This window comes from Haematobia irritans, chromosome 2, assembly GCF_050003625.1.
Source record: "Haematobia irritans isolate KBUSLIRL chromosome 2, ASM5000362v1, whole genome shotgun sequence".
NCBI lineage: Eukaryota > Metazoa > Arthropoda > Insecta > Diptera > Muscidae > Haematobia > Haematobia irritans.
Window position 1 is genome coordinate 204,259,899 of NC_134398.1, and position 20,896 is coordinate 204,280,794.

The window sequence follows — 20,896 nt, forward strand, 5'->3', positions numbered from 1 at the left end:
TTACATACAAATGCACAAACTTATACCCTTATACCCTGTACCACAGTAGTGGAGAAGGGTATAATGAACTACTGTATGGTTAAAATGGTCATGATTTGGCGCCAATGATTTTCTTCTTTACTTTTAGTTAATTTTTTCTACTATGAGAAGATGTAATTCCGTGAACTGCAGTTAAAAAGTACAACAGGGCATTACAATTTCCTGGTTTAACAACGCTTTGTGGAAATCTCAAAATGTAGAGTAAAATTTAATTCAATCTTCGTGCGTGGTAGTTCATTCTTCCTATAAAACAGTTCATTTTTTTCGGTATAGAACCTTTTCCTGTTATACAAACAATGAAGAAGAAATAATTTGAATTTATAATTTTTCTTTAATTTTACTTTTCGCCTGGATGGAGAATCGAATCGCATTTCAATAGAAAATTTTGTCAAAATTTTATTTGTATAGAAATTATATCAAATTTTTATTTCTATAGAAAGATTTTATCAAAATTTTATTGCTAATGAAAATTTTATTTCTATTTTTCTTTAATTTTACTTTTCGCCTGGATGGAGAATCGAATCGCATTTCAATAGAAAATTTTGTCAAAATTTTATTTCTATAGAAATTATATCAAATTTTTATTTCTATAGAAAGATTTTATCAAAATTTTATTGCTAATGAAAATTTTATCAAAATTTTATTTCTATAGAAAATTTTATCAAAATTCCATTTCTAAAGAAAATTTTGTCAAAATTTTATTTCTATAGAAAATTTTGTCAAAATTTTATTTCTATAGAAAACTTTGTCAATATTTTATTTCTATAAAAAAGTTTGTCAGAATTTTATTTCTTTCGAAAAGTTTGTCAAAATTTTACTTCTATAGAAAATGTTGTCAAAATTGTCTATTTCTATAGAAAATTTTTATCGAAATTGTATTTTTATAGAAAATTTTATAAAAAATTATTTTTATAGAAAATTTTGTCAAAATTTCATTTCTATAGAAAATAATGTCAAAATTTTATTTCTATAGAATATGTTGTTAAAACTTTCTATTTCTATAGAAAATGTTGTCAAAACTTTCTATTTCTATCGAAAAATGTCAAAATTTTATTTCTTTAGAAAATTTTGTCAAAATTTTATTTCTCTAGAAAATTTTGTCAAAAATTTATTTCTATAGAAAATTTTGTCAAAATTTTATTTCTATAGAAAATTTTATCAAAATTTTATTTTTATAGAAAGTTTTGTCAAATTTTTTTTGTCAAAACTTTCTATTTCTATAGAAAAATGTTATCAAAATTTTATTTCTTTAGAAAATTTTGTCAAAATTTTATTTCTATAGAAAATTTTGTCAAAATTTTATTTCTATAGAAAATTTTGTCAAAAATTGTATTTCTAAAGAAAATTTTGTCAAAATTTTATTTCTATAGAAAATTTTGTCAACATTTTATTTGTATAGAAATTATGTCAAAGTTTTATTTCTATCGAAAAATTTTATCAAAATTTTATTTTTATAGAAAGTTTTGTCAAATTTTTTTTGTCAAAACTTTCTATTTCTATAGAAAAATGTTATCAAAATTTTATTTCTTTAGAAAATTTTGTCAAAATTTTATTTCTATAGAAAATTTTGTCAAAATTTTATTTCTATAGAAAATTTTGTCAAAAATTAAGTCTATAGAAAATTTTGTCAAAATTTTATTTGTATAGAAATTATGTCAAAATTTTATTTCTATCGAAAAATTTTATTTCTATAGAAAATTTTATCAAAATTTCATTTCTAAAGAAAATTTTGTCAAAATTTTATTTCTATAGAAAATTTTGTAAATTTTTTTCCTATAGAAAATTTTGTCAAGATTTTATTTCTATAGAAAATTTTATCGAAATTGTATTTTTATAGAAAATTTTATCGAAATTGTATTTCTATAGAAAATTTTATCGATATTGTATTTCTATAGAAAATTTTGTCAAAATTTTATTTCTATAGAAAATTTTGTCAAAATTTTATTTCTATAGAAAATTTTGTCAAAATTTTATTTCTATAGAAAATTTTGTTAAAAGTTTTTTCCTATAGAAAATTTTGTCAAGATTTTATTTCTATAGAAAATTTTATCGAAATTGTATTTTTATAGAAAATTTTATCGAAATTGTATTTCTATAGAAAATTTTATCGATATTGTATTTCTATAGAAAATTTTGTCAAAATTTTATTTCTATAGAAAATTTTGTCAAAATTTTATTTCTATAGAAAATTTTGTAAATTTTTTTTTATAGAAAATTTTGCCAAAATTTTATTTCTATAGAAAATTATGTCCAAATTTTATTTCTATAGAAAATGTTGTCAAAACTTTCTATTTCTATAGAAAATGTTGTCAAAACTTTCTATTTCTATCGAAAAATGTCAAAATTTTATTTCTTTAGAAAATTTTGTCAAAATTTTATTTCTCTAGAAAATTTTGTCAAAAATTTATTTCTATAGAAAATTTTGTCAAATTTTTTTTCTGTAGAAAGTTTTTTTCAAATTTTATTTCTATAGAAAATTTTGTCAAAACTTTCTATTTCTATAGAAAATTTTGTCAAAACTTTCTATTTCTATAGAAAAATGTTGTCAAAACTTTCTATTTCTATAGAAAAATGTTGTCAAAATTTTATTTCTTTAGAAAATTTGTCAAAATTTTATTTCTTTAGAAAATTTTGTCATAATTTTATTTCTAGAGAATATTTTGTCAAAATTTTATTTCTATAGAAAATTTTGTCAAAATTTTAGTTCTATAGAAAAATTTTATTTCTATAGAAAATTTTTTCAAAATTTTATTTCTATAGAAAATTTTTTCAAAATTTTATTTCTATAGAAAATTTTGTAAAATTTTTTTTCATAGAAAATTTTGTCAAGATTTTTTTCTGTAGAAAATTTTATCGAAATTGTATTTCTATAGAAAATTTTGTAAAAATTTATTTTTATAGAAAATTTTGTAAAAATTTATTTTTATAGAAAATTTTGTCAAAATTTTATTTCTATAGAAAATTTTGTCAAAATTTTATTTCTATAGAAAATTTTGTCAAAATTTTATTTCTAGAGAAAATTTTGTCAAAAATTTGTTTCTTTAGAAAATTTTGTCAAAATTTTATTTCTATAGAAAATTTTGTCAAGAATTTATTTCTATAGAAAATTTTGCCAAAATTTTATTTGTATTTGTCAATATTTTATTTCTTTAGAAAATTTTGTCAAAATTTTAATTCTATAGAAAATTTTGTCAAAATTTTATATCTATAGAAAATTTTGTTAAAATTATATATAGGCAATTTTGTAAAAATGGAATCTATGACGGCTCTATATAAAATAAAAAATAGCAATTATAAAAAATAGGTATTTATATATCTCGCAAACTACTGTCACTTATGATATCGTCAAGGGATGGTATCCCCTTTGTAATGAAAGCTATTTTCTCGCGAGATATTCTCGTTTTGCTTACAAACGAAAGTTTACAACAACCCCAATTTCGATTTGTTTGGCTAAGGGGTTCTCTTGATGTCGAAGCGCGAAACCCCCGATGAAAAGAAAAGCCGGTAGTAATGTTTTCAAATACAACACAACAAACGATAATAAATATGTATATATGGAAGACAGAGAGATAGAGAGAACGAGAAATTAGACGATGTAAACAGAACGGGGGGTGAAAATTGAGAATATAAGAACACGCCACAACACAGAGGCCAAACAACCGAACCTGACGATAACAGAGAGCACACAGCGATATGACAAAAAGATTCGTCGATTACACATGGAACGTGTGTGGTGTAATGATGACAATAATAAGGGTAGTTAGATATGCGAGCGAATGAACGACGCACAATGGGGTGAATTCTTCAAGGAGTAAAAGAAATGGAATTATAAAATACATTTTTGGGCTTCACAGTAACTGATTAATAAAGGATAAATTTTTAACTATTATTTTTATTTTTTTTTTTTTTGAAACACTGATTTCAACAGCTGTGGCACGTTGTAAATGTTTGCCGAAAAAACAACATTTTTGCAACAAAAAATCTCCATGTTCATTGTCCAAAAATAACATTTTACTCATGCAACATATTTGGTGTGATCATATTCCTTCTCTGCATGTACATATCACCCATCCTGTATATATGCCTGCAAAGATTGCCATACCACTTCTTCCCACTTGGTGAAGTACGACTCTGATAAGCTCCTCAACCCTCTAGATAAACAAAAAATCATTAAGTACATTTATTTACATATATTCCCCAACCATCCCATTGTGCATGGCAAAAGGAGTCCATACATATGGTAAACCAGCCACAGAAATCAGTCTCAGTCAGTTTGTACATGGAAGTGAAGGAACAAACAACCCAGCAAGTGGTGTGTGCAGTGCAACAAAATAGGTGTTTGCCCTTCAACGTGTGCCACACAATAGCTCACAAATCCAATTGGAATAGAGAAAGACGGACGTGTGAATAAAAATTTCGGTTTAAATCTGGTGAAAAAAAAACGAGGAAACTAAAAATTTTATTCATCATTTATTTAGTTTTATTTATAAAATAAAATTAAGGGCGAATAAGTAAATGAAATTTACAAAAGAAATTGTGTCTCGTTATCTTGGAAAAAACATAAAATATAAAATCTTAAGAGGAGACAAATAATCCCATGAAATAGAAAAAACTAAAAACGAAGCACAAACACCAACAATCCACCCCTAAACAAAAAAAAAACACAACATTAATAGCGAGAAGAAAGGCCACAAAAACGCACCCCATACCATCAACGACGCCTACTACTAAAGCACTCCACATCCCTGGGCTCCTTTTGGACAAATTCACTTCACTTCGCTGTCATTCCTATCGGTGTCTATGGATCTATGAACCCTAGTGAACATTTTTTTTATCTGAATGATTATCGTGCTGTTGTTATTCTTTAAATCAATCTGCCTATATTGTCAACGTCTGGTATTGCATATACATGACCGATGGATAAATCCGAAAAACGTACGTCTCCTGAAAGAAGCCGCCGAAGCCAAAGGTGCTAAATTCCATATAGACGACTATCGTCAATCTAAGAAATCCAAAAGGAGACGCTGTACCACGACCACCACCACTTCGCCATTTGCCAACACCTACGCAAGCGAAGACACCACATCATCATCATCATTACCAGCATCGGCGGCAGCCTCATCCTTGCTTAGTTCATTGGGCAACAAAGCCGAGTCCTGCCGTTTCTGTGCCAATACACCACAAGGCTATTGTCGTCATCATTTCCATTTGCAGGAATTGCAAGTGCACAAACAACAGCAATCGACTTGGTGTCCCTTGGGCGGGGGGTTTTTGAGTCGTAATGCAGAATACAAGCAATTGCGTAAAATTAAACGGGAACTAAAGCGAACATTAAAGCAACGTAGCCTTAAAAACGGCAACTGCAGTGGGGTGGCCTATCAGGCAACTCAACAACCACCACTACCGCCGCCACCAACATTATATGAAGAAGTGAATGGTATTCCCTCGCCCTCTTCGAATCCATCATCATCATCATTATATTATCCAGATTCTGGTTATCAAACTATATCCTTGACAAATACAAGTAATCTCTCGCAATTGGCGGAATCAGAGCCATCGGATTATTCGCAAATATCATCGCAAGAGTTTTTGGACTTGCCTACACCAAATTCTGTGGTAGAGACTACCTACAGTTTTGAGACCTGTTGTGAAACACCACGTTCAGAATCACCTGTATTGGCTAGAATTACATCGCACCAGAGTTTTGCTTCATGTGTTAGCAGTAGTAGCAGTTCGTTCACCTCATCAGCTCAATTATCGACATCTCATCTATAGACAATTTTTATTTGTTTAGGTAAGTGATAAATGATAAATCCAAATTATTGCCAATACAATTTTTTTTATTAATTTAATTTATGTCGAATTTTTTTCACCGACTATTTTCATATCTTTAGCTATTTAATTACTACTATGGCACGGAACCTTTCCAGATGTTGTTGCATTTTTGTTACTTCCGTTATGGTGATTGGCAACGCTATCGAGTATCATTATAATGATTAGTGATGTTATAAAGGGTGATACGGTCAAAATTTGGTCAAGGGAAAACGCGTGTAAATCGGTGAAATCGTTTATTTAAAAAATCAAATTATATTTCTTTTTCAAGTTCAATTAGTATAAAATTCAGGAAAAATATTCAGTTAGGCTTTTGCTTTTCCAAATCCAAATTGCCGGGCCTCACGCTTGACACCTGCCATCAGATTTTGTACAGCCACCTTGCCCACCACCTTCGCCGCAGAAAGCCAGTTTGCCTTGAACTGCTGCTCGTCCTTAGCAGTTTTTTTTTTTTGTCTTCTTTAGGTTCCGCTTGACAATAGCCCAGTATTTCTCAATTGGGCGGAGCTCTGGCGTGTTGGAAGGGTTCTTGTCCTTGGGAACCACCTGCACGTTGTTGGCGGCGTACCACTCCATGGCCTTTTTACCGTAATGGCAAGATGCCAAATCCGGCCAAAACAGTACGGAACAACCGTGTTTCTTCAGGAAAGGCAGCAGACGTTTATTCAAACACTCTTTCACGTAAATTTCTTGGCTGACAGTCCCGGAAGCTATGAAAATGCTGCTTTTCAAGCCACAGGTACAGATGGCTTGCCAAACCAGATATTTCTTTGCGAACTTTGACAGTTTTATGAGCTTGAAAATATCTGCTACCTTTCCCCTTCCCTTTGCCGTATAAAACTCCTGTCCCGGAAGCTGCTTGTAGTCGGCTTTGACGTAGGTTTCGTCGTCCATTACCACGCAGTCAAACTTCGTCAGCATCGTCGTGTACAGCCTCCGGGATCGCGCTTTGGCCGTCGTATTTTGTTTATCATAGCGATTTGGAGTCACTACCTTCTTGTAAGTCGATAGTCCGGCTCGGTTTTTGGCTCGATGCACGGTTGTAGACGATACACCCAGCTTATTTGCGGCATCTCGGAGAGAGAGGTTAGGGTTTCGCTTGAAACTACCGGCAACTCTCTTTGTCGTCTCAGCGGCTTCCGGTTTTCGATTTCCCCCCGATCCAGACTTCCTGGCTGTCGACAAACGTTCCCCAAACACTTTAGTTACATTTGTAACGGTTGATTTGGCAACTTTTAGCGATTTTGCCAGCTTTGCGTGCGAGTAGCTCGGATTTTCGCGATGCGCGAGCAAAATTTTGATACGCTACTCTTCTTGCTTGGACGGCATTTTGACAACTGAAGAGCGAATTCCAAAATCAAAATAGGAGCAACATTCTACACACGCACACCTTCAAAATGAGGGGTGTTCAGGTTTTTTAAATGCAAAATTGAAAGAAATATGTCAGGGTTATATTGACGAAATTTTGACCGTATCACCCTTTACACAAACTTTGAGGGGTTTGAGATCGTTAATAATATTATTTTTAGTTTGACAGATAGTAACCTGTAGTTTGGTTAGGTTAGGTTTAAATGGTAGCCCGCTTATACCGATCGAACACCAAAACGTTGTTCAGTGGTGGACTGTTGTCAAAATTTTATTGCTCTAGAAAAGTTTGTCAAAATATTATTTCTATAGAAAATTTTTATTTCTACAGATAAATTTCACAAAATGTTATTTCTATATGAGTAGAAAATTTTGTCAACATTTTATTTCTATAAAAAATTTTGTCAAAATTTTATTTCTAAAGGGTGGTTAAAATTTCAAGGCCGATGTTGATTTTGAATAAAACACAAACTATTTAGGAAATTATTGTATTTTTATTTTATTATGATATATTGCTATTACTCAATTATGCATGGAACAAAATATCGGCAAAATGGGTGCCGCGACCTCGGTGGCACACCTCCACCCGATGGTCCAAATGACACTGAGGCATAATAGAGGTTCTATGCCGTTAATGTGCCGAATTATCTCACCCTTTAGCTCTTGAATTGTTGCTGGCTTATTCTTTCAAATAACCCCAAAAAAAGTCCAAAGGTGTCAAATCACATGATCTTGGCGGCCAATTGACATTGCCATTAAGTGAGATAACACGGCATTTGAATTTGTTTCGCAAAAGAGCCATTGTTTCGTTAGCTGTGTGGCAAGTGGCACCGTCCTGCTGAAACCACATATCGTCCACATCCATATCTTCCAATTCGGGCCATAAAAAGTTCGTTATCATCTCACGATAGCGAACACCATTCACAGTAACTGCATGACCGGCCTCATTTTGGAAAAAAATACGGCCCGATGATGCCGCCAGCCCATAAACCGCACCAAACAGTCACTCTTTGTGGGTGCATTGGTTTTTCGACAATCACTCTTGGATTCTTATTCGCCCAAATGCGGCAATTCTGTTTATTGACGAATCCACTGAGGTGAAAGTGTGCCTCATCACTGAATATGATTTTCTTCGAAAATTGATCATCCACTGTTGCCATTTCTTGGAACCATCTAACACGTTGTTGGATTGTGATCTCTCCATGGTTCAAATTCAATAAGTCTGAAATAGAGAAATGTCAAATAAAATTCGGAAAAAACTTGGCGTTTGGCTGGGGTTCACATTCAACATCGGCCCTTACAATTTAACCACCCTTTATAAAAAATTTTTTCAAAATTTTATTTCCATAGAAAATGTTGTCAAAATGTTTATTTCTGTAGAAAGTTTTATCAAAATTTTTATTTCTATTGTAAATTTTGTCACAATTTTATTTCCATAGAAAATGTTGTCAAAATGTTTATTTCTATAAAAAAAATTTATCAAAATTTTTATTTCTATAGTAAACTTTGCCAAATTTTTATTTCTATTGTAAATTTTGTCAAAGTTTTATTTTCATAGAAAATTTTATTTATTTCAATAGAAAATTTATGAAGAAGTACCTCTTTGCAAAATGTACCAAAATCAAGAATTTTCCATCTACAAAACAATAAAAATGTATCATTTTTTGTAAAATTCTACCAACTGTGGCAAACGGCTCAGGGGCCGGCTCTAAACATTATTGCTAAAGACTCCATGCGTATATTTCGTATATCTTGTATGCACTTTTAAATTGCGTCTGAAAATGTTCAACTTTTATCGTTGAGAATTTGTAAAAAGTTCCACAAAAAGTGGCATTTGCAATAAAAGATACCACCATTCATTTTGAAAAAATTACTACAAAAAGTGGGCAACTATTTTGATAAAGCAAACAATACATAGTAAATGATTTTCATTGGCTTTTATAAAACAAATTGTGAAATCACTGTTTTTTAAATTAAATTTAAAATATCCAAACAACCATTTTAACTCGAATTCATTGAAAGTCATCATTTGTAGTTGACAGTTCAAAGGAATAACATGATTGTACTATTACCAGTGTTGCTCTTGTCCCCAAACTGGAACCAGAGAGAATAAAAACACAAGAGGACGAAAATTTCTCTTCTACAAAAACAACAAATTTTAAGCGTATAGATGTCGCACTATGCCTGCAGCGTGGTATTGCCGACGTTGCGGTAGAAGCGCTGTTTTGATAAATTGTTTATAAAGGCATCGGCAGTTATAATTTCAAATTGTCTGCCAAAAAAATTAATAGAATGAAAAGAAATTAGGTTCTAAATCCTATATTCCTTACATTTCGTAAAGCCGGCAGAAACTGAACTGGGTGACGCCGACGCAAACTGTATGATATTTGAGAGAAGCGCCGACAAAAACTGCATGATATTGGAGAAAATTTCATCATGACTGCCACCTACTGACACAGTTTCGCTTCACAGTTTCATCCTCTTGTCTTTTTATTCTCTCTGGTGGAACTACTGCCAGTATTGCCGGTATGTTTCTGGCTCTTGTCCCCAAACTGGAAGGTTTTAGTCCCCAAAAATCCCCAATTTAAATTAAGACAACAAAGTTCCTTAATAAAATTGTCTTTTTCTGTTGTAGAAATTAAAAGAAAATTTTTTGTCATGGTAACTTTCGAGTTGCAATAAAATCAATATTACGAAACACAAAACCAACAAACCGTTGATCGACTTCCATATGATCGACAAATGAAAATAGAAGTTTAAAATTCGGAACTAATAACATGGAGTGATTGATCAATATGAATATGTCCCTTCTTCATTATTTCTATATTTATGGGTTATATTGTTCGAATCATTAATGAACACTGACGATAGGTTTTCACAATAGTAGAACAGTTTATTAGCCAATCTAAATAAAATCCTAAATGCTCCATTTGCACCTTATGGAATAAAGAGGAGCACAGTTTTCTCTTTTAAATATGTATTGACGATTCGCTGTGCTTCTTTTGTAATAATGTAAAATAAATATTATATAAAAATTGAAATATTAATAGCATAAGCTCTATTATTTGTTAAGGTACCCCCATCACAGCCGTTATCTTGACACGAGTTGACATCAAAAGGAAAGGAATTAAAAAGTGGCACTAAAAAATGGCACAAAAATTTAAAAAGTATAGCATTTAGTGGCACAAAAATATCAACACTTGAAAAAAGTGGCACAACGGTAACACAATATCAATATGAAAAAAGTACACATGAAATTTTCAACACTGGTGAGATGAGTTTAGGTTAGATTGAAAAGAGGATTCAGGTTAATCTGTTCAATATTCGGTTTTTGCGAGTGCTCTAACTCGTTCTTTTCATCGAATCACTTTCTTAATCTGGGAGATCTGTATGTTTAATCAATTCCTCAATTGATTTCCAGTATGGACCAGGCGTTTACACCACCACATAGGGTCTGGTCCAAGGTTTCCTCATCTTAACAACACGGCTTGTATACTCGCAAAAAAATCAGTGTCTACGAGAAGAAACAAACCAATGTTAGGTGAGGTGTAGTGACATGTATTTTGGTACAACGTGTGGTGATCATCTCTTATCAATGAATGCTGCATTATCCTATGATTAGCTCAATGACATGAGATCTTCCTTTTATAGCCGAGTCCGTACCACGGTTGCCACAGTTGGTAGAATTCTACCAAAAATGGTAGATTTTTTACTGTTTGGTAAACTGCTAGAATTCTGAAATTTTAGTAGACTTTGCAAAACATTCCTCTCCAACTAAGATGTACTACAATTTTTATAGAAATACAATTTTGATTAGACAAAATTTACAATAGAATTAAAAATTTTGACAAATTTTTCTACATATATCAAAATGTTGACAAAATTTTCTATGGAAATAAACATTTTGATAAAATTTTCTATGGAAATAGAATTTTGACAACAATTTTTATAGAAATAAAATTATGACAAAATTTTCTATAGAAATAAAATTTTGACAAAATTTTCTATAGTAATAAAATTTTAACAAAATTTTCTATAGAAATAAAATTTTGAAAAACTTTCTATAGAAATAAAATTTTAACAAAATTTTCTATAGAAATAAAATTTTGACAAAATTTTGTATAGAAATAAAATTTTGACAAAATTTTCTATAGAAATAAAATTTTGACAAAATTGTTTATAGAAATAAAAGTTTACAAAATTTTCTATTAAATAAAATTTTGACACAATTTTCTATATAAATAAAATTTTGACAAAATTTTCTATAGAAATAAAATTTTGACAAAATTTTCTATAGAAATAAAATTTTGAAAAAATTTTCTATAGAAATAAAATTTTGACAAAATTTTCTATAGTAATGCAATTTTAACAAAATTTTCTATATAAATAAAATTTAGACAAAATTTTCTATTGTAATAAAATTTTAACAAAATTTTCTATTGTAATAAAATTTTAACAAAATTTTCTACAGAAATAAAATTTTAACAAAATTTTCTATAGAAATAAAATTTTGACAAAATTTTCTATAGAAATAAAATTTTGACAAAATTTTCTAAAGAAATAAAATATTTCCAAAATTTTCTATAGAAATAAAATTTTCTATATAAATAAAATTTTGACAAAATTTTCTATAGTAGAAAATTTTGACAAAATTTTCTATAGTAGTAAAATTTTAACAAAATTTTCATTAGAAATAAAATTGTGACAAAATTGTCTATAGAAATAAAATTTTGACAAAATTTTCTATAGAAATAAAATTTTAACAAAATTTTCTATAGAAATAAAATTTTGACAAAATTTTCTATAGAAATAAAATTTTGACAAAATTTTCTATAGAAATAAAATTTTGACAAAATTTTCTATAGAAATAAAATTTTGACAAAATTTTCTATAGAAATAAAATTTTGACAAAATTTTCTATAGAAATAAAATTTTGACAAAATTCTCTATAGAAATAAAATTTTGACAAAATTGTTTATAGAAATAAAAGTTTACAAAATGTTCTATATAAATAAAATTTTGACAAAATTTTCTATGGAAAAAAAAATTTCTATAGAAAAAAAATGTTTGATAACATTTTCTATAGAAATAAAATTTTGACGAAATTTTCTATAGAAATAAAATATTGACAAAATTTTCAAAAGAAATAAAATTATGAAAAACTGTCTATAGAAATAAAATTTTGACAAAATTCTCTATAGAAATAACATTTTGACAAAATTGTTTATAGAAATAAAAGTTTACAAAATTTTCTATATAAACAAATTTTGACAAAATTTTCTATATAACTAAAATTTTGACAAAATTTTCTATAGTAATAAAATTTTTATCAAAATTTTCTATAGAAATAAAATTTTGACAAAATTGTCTATAGAAATAAAATTTTGACAAAATTTTCTATAGAAATAAAATTTTGACAAAATTGTTTATAGAAATAAAATTTTGACAAAATTTTCTATAGAAATAAAATGTTGACAAAATTTTCTATAGAAATAAAATTTTGATAACATTTTCTATAGAAATAAAATTTTGACAAAATTTTCTATAGAAATAAAATTTTGACAAAATTTTCAATAGAAATAAAATTTTGACAAAATTTTGTATAGAAATAAAATTTTGACAAAATGTTCAATAGAAATAAAATTTTGAAAACTTTCTATAGAAATAAAATTTTGACAAAATTCTCTATAGAAATAAAATTTTGACAAAATTGTTTATAGAAATAAAAGTTTACAAAATTTTCTATATAAATAAAATTTAGAAAAACTTTCTATAAAAATAAAATTTTGAGAAAATTTTCTATAGAAATAAAATTTTGACAAAATTGTTTATAGAAATAAAAGTTTACAAAATTTTGTATAAAATAAAATTTTAACAAAATTTTCTATACAATTAAAATTTTAACAAAATTTTTATAGAAATAAAATTTTGACAAAATTTTCTATAGAAATAAAATTTCTGATTATTAATTTTGTTCGGCTTGAGGTCATAGAAACAATCGATTATTGATTTGTTTTAATATTTATTTCCAATATTTCGGTTAGTGCCACTAACCATCTTCTGGGAATTTTGACAAAATTTTCAATAGAAATAAAATTTTGAAAAACTTTCTATAGAAATAAAATTTTGACAAAATTCTCTATAGAAATAAAATTTTGACAAAATTGTTTATAGAAAAAAAGTTTACAAAATTGTCTATAAAAATACAATTTTGACAAAATTTTCTATATGAATAAAATTTTGACAAAATTTTCTATATAAATAAAATTTTGACAAAATTTTCTATAGTAATAAAATTTTGACAAAATTTTCTATTGTAATAAAATTTTAACAAAATTTTCTATAGAAATAAAATTTTAACAAAATTTTCTATAGAAATAAAATTTTGACAAAATTGTCATTAGAAATAAAATTTTGACAAAATTTTCTATAGAAATAAAATTTTAACAAAATTTTCTATAGAAATAAAATTTTGACAAAATTTTCTATAGAAATAAAATTTTGACAACATTTTCTATAGAAATGAAATTTTGACAAAATGTTCTATAGTAATAAAATTTTGCAAAATAAGATTCTTTTTAGAAAATCTGAAAAAAATGTCCAAATCGGTCTAGATTTAATTATAGGTTTACTTTTACAATAGTCTTTAAATTTTATATTGTGTAATTTTAGCATCTTTTGGCTTCGAAAGTACATTTTTAGTACTTTTTCGTCAATATCATTTATCATCCCTGTACTATATTCTAATATACTACTAGAAACATAAGTTCTGTACCCTAATTATACAGCAAGGTGTCTCCCAACGTTCCCTGTATATAAAGTATAAGCATACTTAAAAATGTCATAAAAGCGTCATCAATAGGGAAAGGCTTCTACTCACACTAAATTGTAATTGTAATGTCATAAATCACAGAAAGGATAGTATCAGTCATCAAAGTCAATTAAAAAATTAATTGATGCAACTAATTGTTGTGAGTTTTTTTATTAAATTTTTAATGGAATATATTTTTTTTTAATTTAATTAAAATATTAATTAAAATTTTAATTGAAAAAAAATTGGTGAAATTTTTTCTGTGCTCTCACTTCCCACTATTAAAATATTATTTTTCCCATTGTAAACATATGTATGTTCCGATATTCGGAATCGCAAAATTTTGGTTTGGCGATATTTTCTTAGCCCTAAAACATACAAATTGATATTTTGGAAACATAGTTCTCTTTGATGGGAAGTTTAAATACAAAATAGATTTAAGTCCGATAGTATCACAATTTTTTTTTAAGAAAACTAAATTTTTGCGATTTGATATTTCGAATATTGGAACATGGGGGATAATGATTATTGTGACCCTTATTATTATAAAACAAAACTCAAACATAAATTTAACAAAGAGGGTTCTCCTCTGCCTTCCATGACTTCCTCTTTCTGTCGATCTTCTTTGTTGGCTGCTATATAGTAAAAAGTAGGTTAACTATTTTTAACATGTTTTAATGGAAAAAATCATTTTTGGCAAAATACCAGAATTGCATGGGCCTACTAACATTCATTTTATTTTACATTCCAGATTGGCCAACAACAACAAATGCCCCAGCAAGAGTAGAACAACACATTCATTGCTGACACACACACACACAACACACAGGGGTAGAAAGTGTCCTAATTGATACTTACAAGTAAAGAAGGACACTCCAAATCCTTTAGTCCATAAAACAAAAGGCAAAAAAGCGACAGCAGTCTTACAAACACAAGAATATACGCAAAACAATTGATCGAATCGGAAATTTTGAAATGGAGGAAACAATTAAGCAAAGAGCTACAAAATCATAGACAACAAACCATTCTTGAAGCACTTCTCACAATACCATCCAACAGCACATCCATCCATCCATATAACTCAAGTAGCACCTTACGCCAGCAATAGCAAATAAATAAAAAAAAAACACACAATGACATCAAGTGATAGTAGTGGAACAGGAGGAGGTGATCCAAGTACAATTACCTCTCCCAATACTTCTCCACGTCAGAGAAGACGTTCGGTGCGAACAAACAATAGTTCCATCTCAAATGCCAACAAACGTTTGGGTAACAGTAAAAAAGTCACAATACCTCTTGAGAATGGTTGTGAAGACAATTGGACCTGGAGTCGACGACATCGTTCCAAAGAGACTGTCCTTAGTGGTCCGAACGAAAGAACCGTACATTTCCACCCGAATTGGAGTAAAGGCACTGCCGGTGTTTTGGGCAAGAGAGCACTGAATAATGGTCGTTTCTATTGGGAACTGCATGTTTCACAAAGAATATTTGGAACAAGCATTATGTTTGGCATTGGTACACGAAAAGCTCGACTTCATGCGAATTCTTTTCGCAATATGTTGGGTGAAAATGAACATGGTTGGGGTTTATCCCACAAGGGTGTTCTTTGGCACAAAGGTATTGCTCTGATATACACGGAACGTTTTAAAGAGAATCAAGCCACAGTTGTGGGTATACTTTTTGATGGTATCGAAGGTACTCTGACCTACTATAAAGATGGAAAATGTCTTGGGGTGGCTTTTCGAGGATTGGATAAGGTAAGGACCTATATAGGTTCTCAAGAAAATATCATAGATGTTACAATTTTATTTATACGGAAAATTCCGTCAAAATTTTATTTCTATAGAAAATTTTTCTTCAATTTTATTTCTATAGAAAATTTTGCCAAATTTTTATTTCTACCAAAAATTTTGCCAAAATTTCATTTCTTTAGAAAATTATTGCAAAATTTTATTTCTTCAGAAAAATTTGTCAAAATTTTGTTTCTATAGAAAATTTTTGCTAAATTTTATTTCTTTAGAATTTTTTTTTCAAATCTTTATTTCTATGAAAAATTTTAGCAACATTTTATTTTTACACAGAAAAAAACATAGTTTTTGCCTTCAATCACGTAATTTGAAATTAAAATGTCTTCAATCACCGAAATGATATTATCAATCACCAAAATCAATTAAACAATTAATTGGATCAAATGAAAAAATTAATTGATACAATTAATTTTTGTGATTGATTTTTGTTCCAACCAAAAAAACTTTAATCATTTAATATTTAATCATTTAAATTTTTAATTTAAGTTTCTTAAGATTCAAATAAAATTTTAATTGTAAAAATTTTGGTGATACTTTTTTCTATGTATGCAAAATTTTATTTCTTTAAAAATATTTGACAAAATTATTTCTATAGAAATTTTAGAAAAATTTTATTCTATAGAAAATTTTATTTCTATAGAAAATTTTACGAAAATTTCATGTATTTTTTTTTTGCAAAATTGCATTTCTATATATAAAAATTTTATTTCTTTAATTTTTTTAAATTTATTCCTATAAAAAATTTTAGCTAAATTGTATTGTAAAGTGTAAATTTTGACAAATTTTTCTATAGAAATTTTTTGCAAAATTTTTCAATTCAATTTTTTTAAATTTTTCAAAATTGTTCCAAAAATTTTATATCTATAGAAAATTTTGTAAAAAAATTATTCCTTTAGAAAGTTTTGTCAAAATTTTCTTCCTACAAAACATTTACGACAAAATTTTATAGAAAATTATGTCAAAATTTCATTTCTATAAAAAATGTTGTCAAATTTCTATTTCTAAAGAAATATTTCTCCACATTTTTTTTCTATAGAATATTTCCTCCAAATTTTTTTCTATATAAATTTTTCTGCAAATTTTATGTGTATAGAAAATTGTCTCCAAATTTTATTTCTATAAAAAATTTTGTCAAAATTTTATTTCTATAGAAAATATTTTTAAAATTGTATTTCTGTAGAAAATGTGTTCAAAATTTTATTTCTATAGAAATTTTTGTAAAATTGTATTTCTGTATAAAATGTGGTCAAAATGTTATTTCTATAGAAAATTTTTGTAAAATTGTATTCCTATAGAAAGTTTAACTAAAATTTAATTCTGTAGAAAATTTGGTAAAATTGTTATTTCTATAGAAATTTTTGCAAAATTCTATTTCTATGCAAAATTCTATTTCCTATAGAAATTTTTGCCAAAATTTTGTCAACATTTTATTTCTATAGACATTTTTGTCAAAATTTTATTTCTGTAGAACATTTTTGCTAAATTTTATTTCTAAGAAAATTGTTTCAAAATTTTGTTTCTAAAGAGAATTTTTGCTAAATTTTATTTCTATAGAAAATTTTTGCTAAATGTTTATTTCTATAGAAAATTTGTACTGTTATAGCAATTTTTTCCTATAGAAATTTTTGTCAAATTGTTTTCAACATTTTATTTCTATAGACATTTTTTGTCAAAATTTTGTTTAGGCAGTAGCCGACTATCAAACCCTTTTTCGGGAGGTTCAAGTGTAGTTCACGTTGGGTTGAGTGAATTACCCGAATTTATTCTGATAATTGGTTGATAGTTTTGCTGCAAGTAGAGGATGCTGATGAGGAATGTGGTAATTCCGAAACAGCTGTACATCCAACCATCTTGCAGTCTATAGGGCTTTGCCCAAATAAATTTGACAAGCATACTTTTCCTCTGTTGGTTAAGCTACACTTGTAGTTTAGTCAATGCATGGCTTTAAGCTGAGATCAAAAAAACAACAATAACGATTGAAGAGAAGCCAACAATAACAAACAAAACGAATGGAAAATTTTATTTCTATAGAAAATTTTTGCGAAGTGTTATTTCTATAGAAAGTATTTGCAAATTTTTATTTCTATAAAAAACATTTGCAATAATTTACTTTTATTGGAAAGTTTTTGAAAATGTTTACTTCTATAGAAAATTTTAGCAAAATATCATTTCTATGGAATTTTTTTTGCAAAATTCTTTTTCCTATTAAATTTTTTGCCAAAATTTTGTCAACATTTTATTTCTTAGAAATTTTTGTCAAATTTTTATATCTATAGAATGTTTTTGCAAAAGTTTAATTCTATAGAAAATTTTATTTCTGTATATAAGTTTTGATTTTTTTTATGCACATTTTTTTTTAATTTTATCTCTTCAGAAAATGTTTATAAAATTTTATTTCTATAGAATTTTTTTGCAAAATTTTATTTCTATAGAAAATTTTGTCAAATTTTATTATTATTCCTTTAGAATATTTTGTCCAATTTGTATTTTTATAGAAAATTTTGTCAAATTTTTATTCCTATAGAAAATAAAAACCGCTAAAAACTATATAATTAAAATTAATATTTTCCTATTTTTCAGATCAAGGAACCCCTCTTCCCGATTGTATGCTCTACAGCTGCTAAGACAGAAATGACACTAAAAAGTACACGCAGCGATATAGGCCATTTGCAAGATCGTTGTCGAGCCGAGGTTATGAAGCATATAAAATCTCGACATGATTTATTGAAATTAAAGTTACCATCGATTATAACCAACTATTTAAGTGAAGCCATAAATGAGAATGTGCCACTGCGGCAAGTGGATAACTATGATATGCTATTTGATTTCTAGATGGATTCTTCTCACCGAAACTAATTAGAAATTGGCGAATCCATGAGATATACAAAAACTATAGAGCTAATTTGTTAAGTAGGTATTAAACTGTTTAGTGTAGGTTTATATTTAGATAGCAGCAGATTAATGGAAAGAAATGTATGTATTATACGAAACTGCAAAATTTCCATTAGAACCGTGAAGCTTTCAGTGCCATACTAAACTTACAAGAAACCTAGAACAGAAACCAAAATAAAAGGAAAAACTATTTTCATACTGTTCCATAAGCATACCTTGGCTTAGAGGCAATGTTCAATGTAGCGCATAATCCGGTGTAAAAATATTTTGGTTTTATTCTCAAGTTCTGAGAAAAACAAAATTTTTTCAATCACGTTTTTTTATATCTCATCGATTGATTTAATTAAAAATCTAATCAATTCAATTAAGAAATCAATTAAATCAATGAAATATCAGTTGGATTCATTATTATTTGGAATGGAATAAATTGCAAATATATAAATAGTTAAATGTATTATAGACTATTAATGATTTAATTGATTTAATTAATATTTGAATTGAGTTTAATTAAATAATTTATTGAAATAATCAAGAGTTAACTGATTTAATTTAGATTTGTATCAAATAAAAATGAATCACAATTTGTAAACATTTTAATTAATGGGCATAAAAAAGTTAATTTTATTTCTATAGAAAATTTTGTCAAAATTGTATTTCTATAGAAAATAAATTAATTGAGAAACGTGATTGAACCTAAAACCTATTATATTTTAACAAAATATGTATATTTTAATTTTAAGAAACGAGTAATCTAGTCATGAACTAAACAAAAAAACACCTAGTCAAATATTTTATTTTATCCCCACTAAAACAAAAAGACAGGCCAAGTTGGTGCAATATTGTGATATAAGTTTTATGTTAGTTTTTTTTTATGGTCTTTTGTTTTGCATCGTTTTTTAATTACAAATTTTATTCAAATTCAAAATTCCTTTCACCTCTTTTCAAAGGACTATGGAATTCAAATAAAAAGATTACTAGTCATTTTAGAGTCATCTTATAATATTTATATAAATATCTAAATTTTAAGTAGATCAATAACCACCACCAATCCAACTAACTTATACATATTATGTACACTAATAATCTTTATGTTTTAAACGAGAAACTTGAATTGAAAACGTATTTACCCTTCAAAGAGAAATTGTGTATTCAACATTTTATGTATTGTATTAACGAAATATAGTTGTTAATAAAATAAAAACTTTTATTGATGTAAAAAAAAGAAAAATAGTTTCTTTAATGAGAAAAGCATTATCAACCTATCGATTTTATTTAATGTTTCCACACTCAAAAAACAAAAATGAAACAATAAAAGGTAGGTTAGGTTTAGGTGCCAACCATGGTTGCCACTCGTACCAAAAATAATCTACCAAAATTTGATGAAACATTTACAAAAAATCTACCAAACTAAAAAAAAACAAAATTTTATTTCTATATAAATTTTTTGCAAAATTTTATTTTTATAGAAAATTTAGTCAAAATTTTATTTCTATAGAAAATTTTGTCAAAATTTTTTTCTATATAGAAAATGTTGTCAAAATTTTATTTCTATAGAAAATTTTGTCAAAATGTTATTTCTATAGAAAATATTGTCAAAATTTTATTTCTATAGAAAATTTTGTCAAAATTTTATTTCTGTAGAAAATTTTGTCAAAATTTTATTTCTATAGAAAATTTGTCAAAATTTTATTTCTATAGAAAATTTTGGCAAAAAATTTTGTCAAAATTTTATTTCTATAGAAAATTTTGTCAAAATTTTATTTCTATAGAAAATTTTGTCAAGATTTTATTTCTATAGAAAATTTAGTCAAAATTTTATTTCTATAGAAAATTTTGTCTAAATTTTATTTCTATAGAAAATTTTGTCAAAATTTTATTTCCATAGAAAATTTTTTGCAAAATTTTATTTCTATAGAAAACTTTGTCAACATTTTATTTTTATAGAAAATTTTGACAAAATTTTATTTCTATAGAAAATTTTGTCAAAATTGTATTTCTATATAAAATTTTGTCAAAATTTTATTTCTATATAAAATTTTGTCAAAATTTTATTTCCATAGAAAATTTTGTCAAAATTTTATTTCCCTAGAAAATTTTGTCAAATTTTATTTCTATAGAAAATTTTATCAAAATTTTATTTCCATATAAA

The 20,896-nt window shown here is 27.0% G+C and overlaps 3 protein-coding genes across 3 annotated transcripts in view; all 3 read left to right on the forward strand.

Moving 5' to 3' along the window:
- Positions 1–20,896, forward strand: part of qtc (GRIP domain-containing protein quick-to-court) — a 372,167-nt gene that overhangs the window by 264,245 nt on the left and 87,026 nt on the right. The window lies entirely within an intron of this gene.
- Positions 4,324–14,933, forward strand: LOC142226982 (uncharacterized). The gene is made up of 2 exons (XM_075297266.1): positions 4,324–5,833; positions 14,799–14,933. Exon 1 carries the CDS (start codon positions 4,879–4,881, stop codon positions 5,812–5,814), a length of 936 nt encoding a protein of 311 aa, XP_075153381.1. The 5' UTR covers positions 4,324–4,878; the 3' UTR covers positions 5,815–5,833; positions 14,799–14,933.
- Positions 15,181–19,934, forward strand: SP555 (SPRY domain-containing SOCS box protein SP555). The gene is made up of 2 exons (XM_075297267.1): positions 15,181–15,804; positions 18,436–19,934. The coding sequence occupies exons 1-2, from the start codon at positions 15,181–15,183 to the stop codon at positions 18,685–18,687; spliced, it is 876 nt and encodes a 291-aa protein (XP_075153382.1). The 3' UTR covers positions 18,688–19,934.

Bases quoted from the DNA above. Each gene is read 5' to 3' on its own strand.
- LOC142226982 (XM_075297266.1), top strand. From the start codon at position 4,879: ATGATTATCGTGCTGTTGTTATTCTTTAAATCAATCTGCCTATATTGT.
- SP555 (XM_075297267.1), top strand. From the start codon at position 15,181: ATGACATCAAGTGATAGTAGTGGAACAGGAGGAGGTGATCCAAGTACA. The intron at 15,805-18,435 runs GTAAGGACCTAT...CCTATTTTTCAG, and splicing joins CTTTTCGAGGATTGGATAAG to ATCAAGGAACCCCTCTTCCC.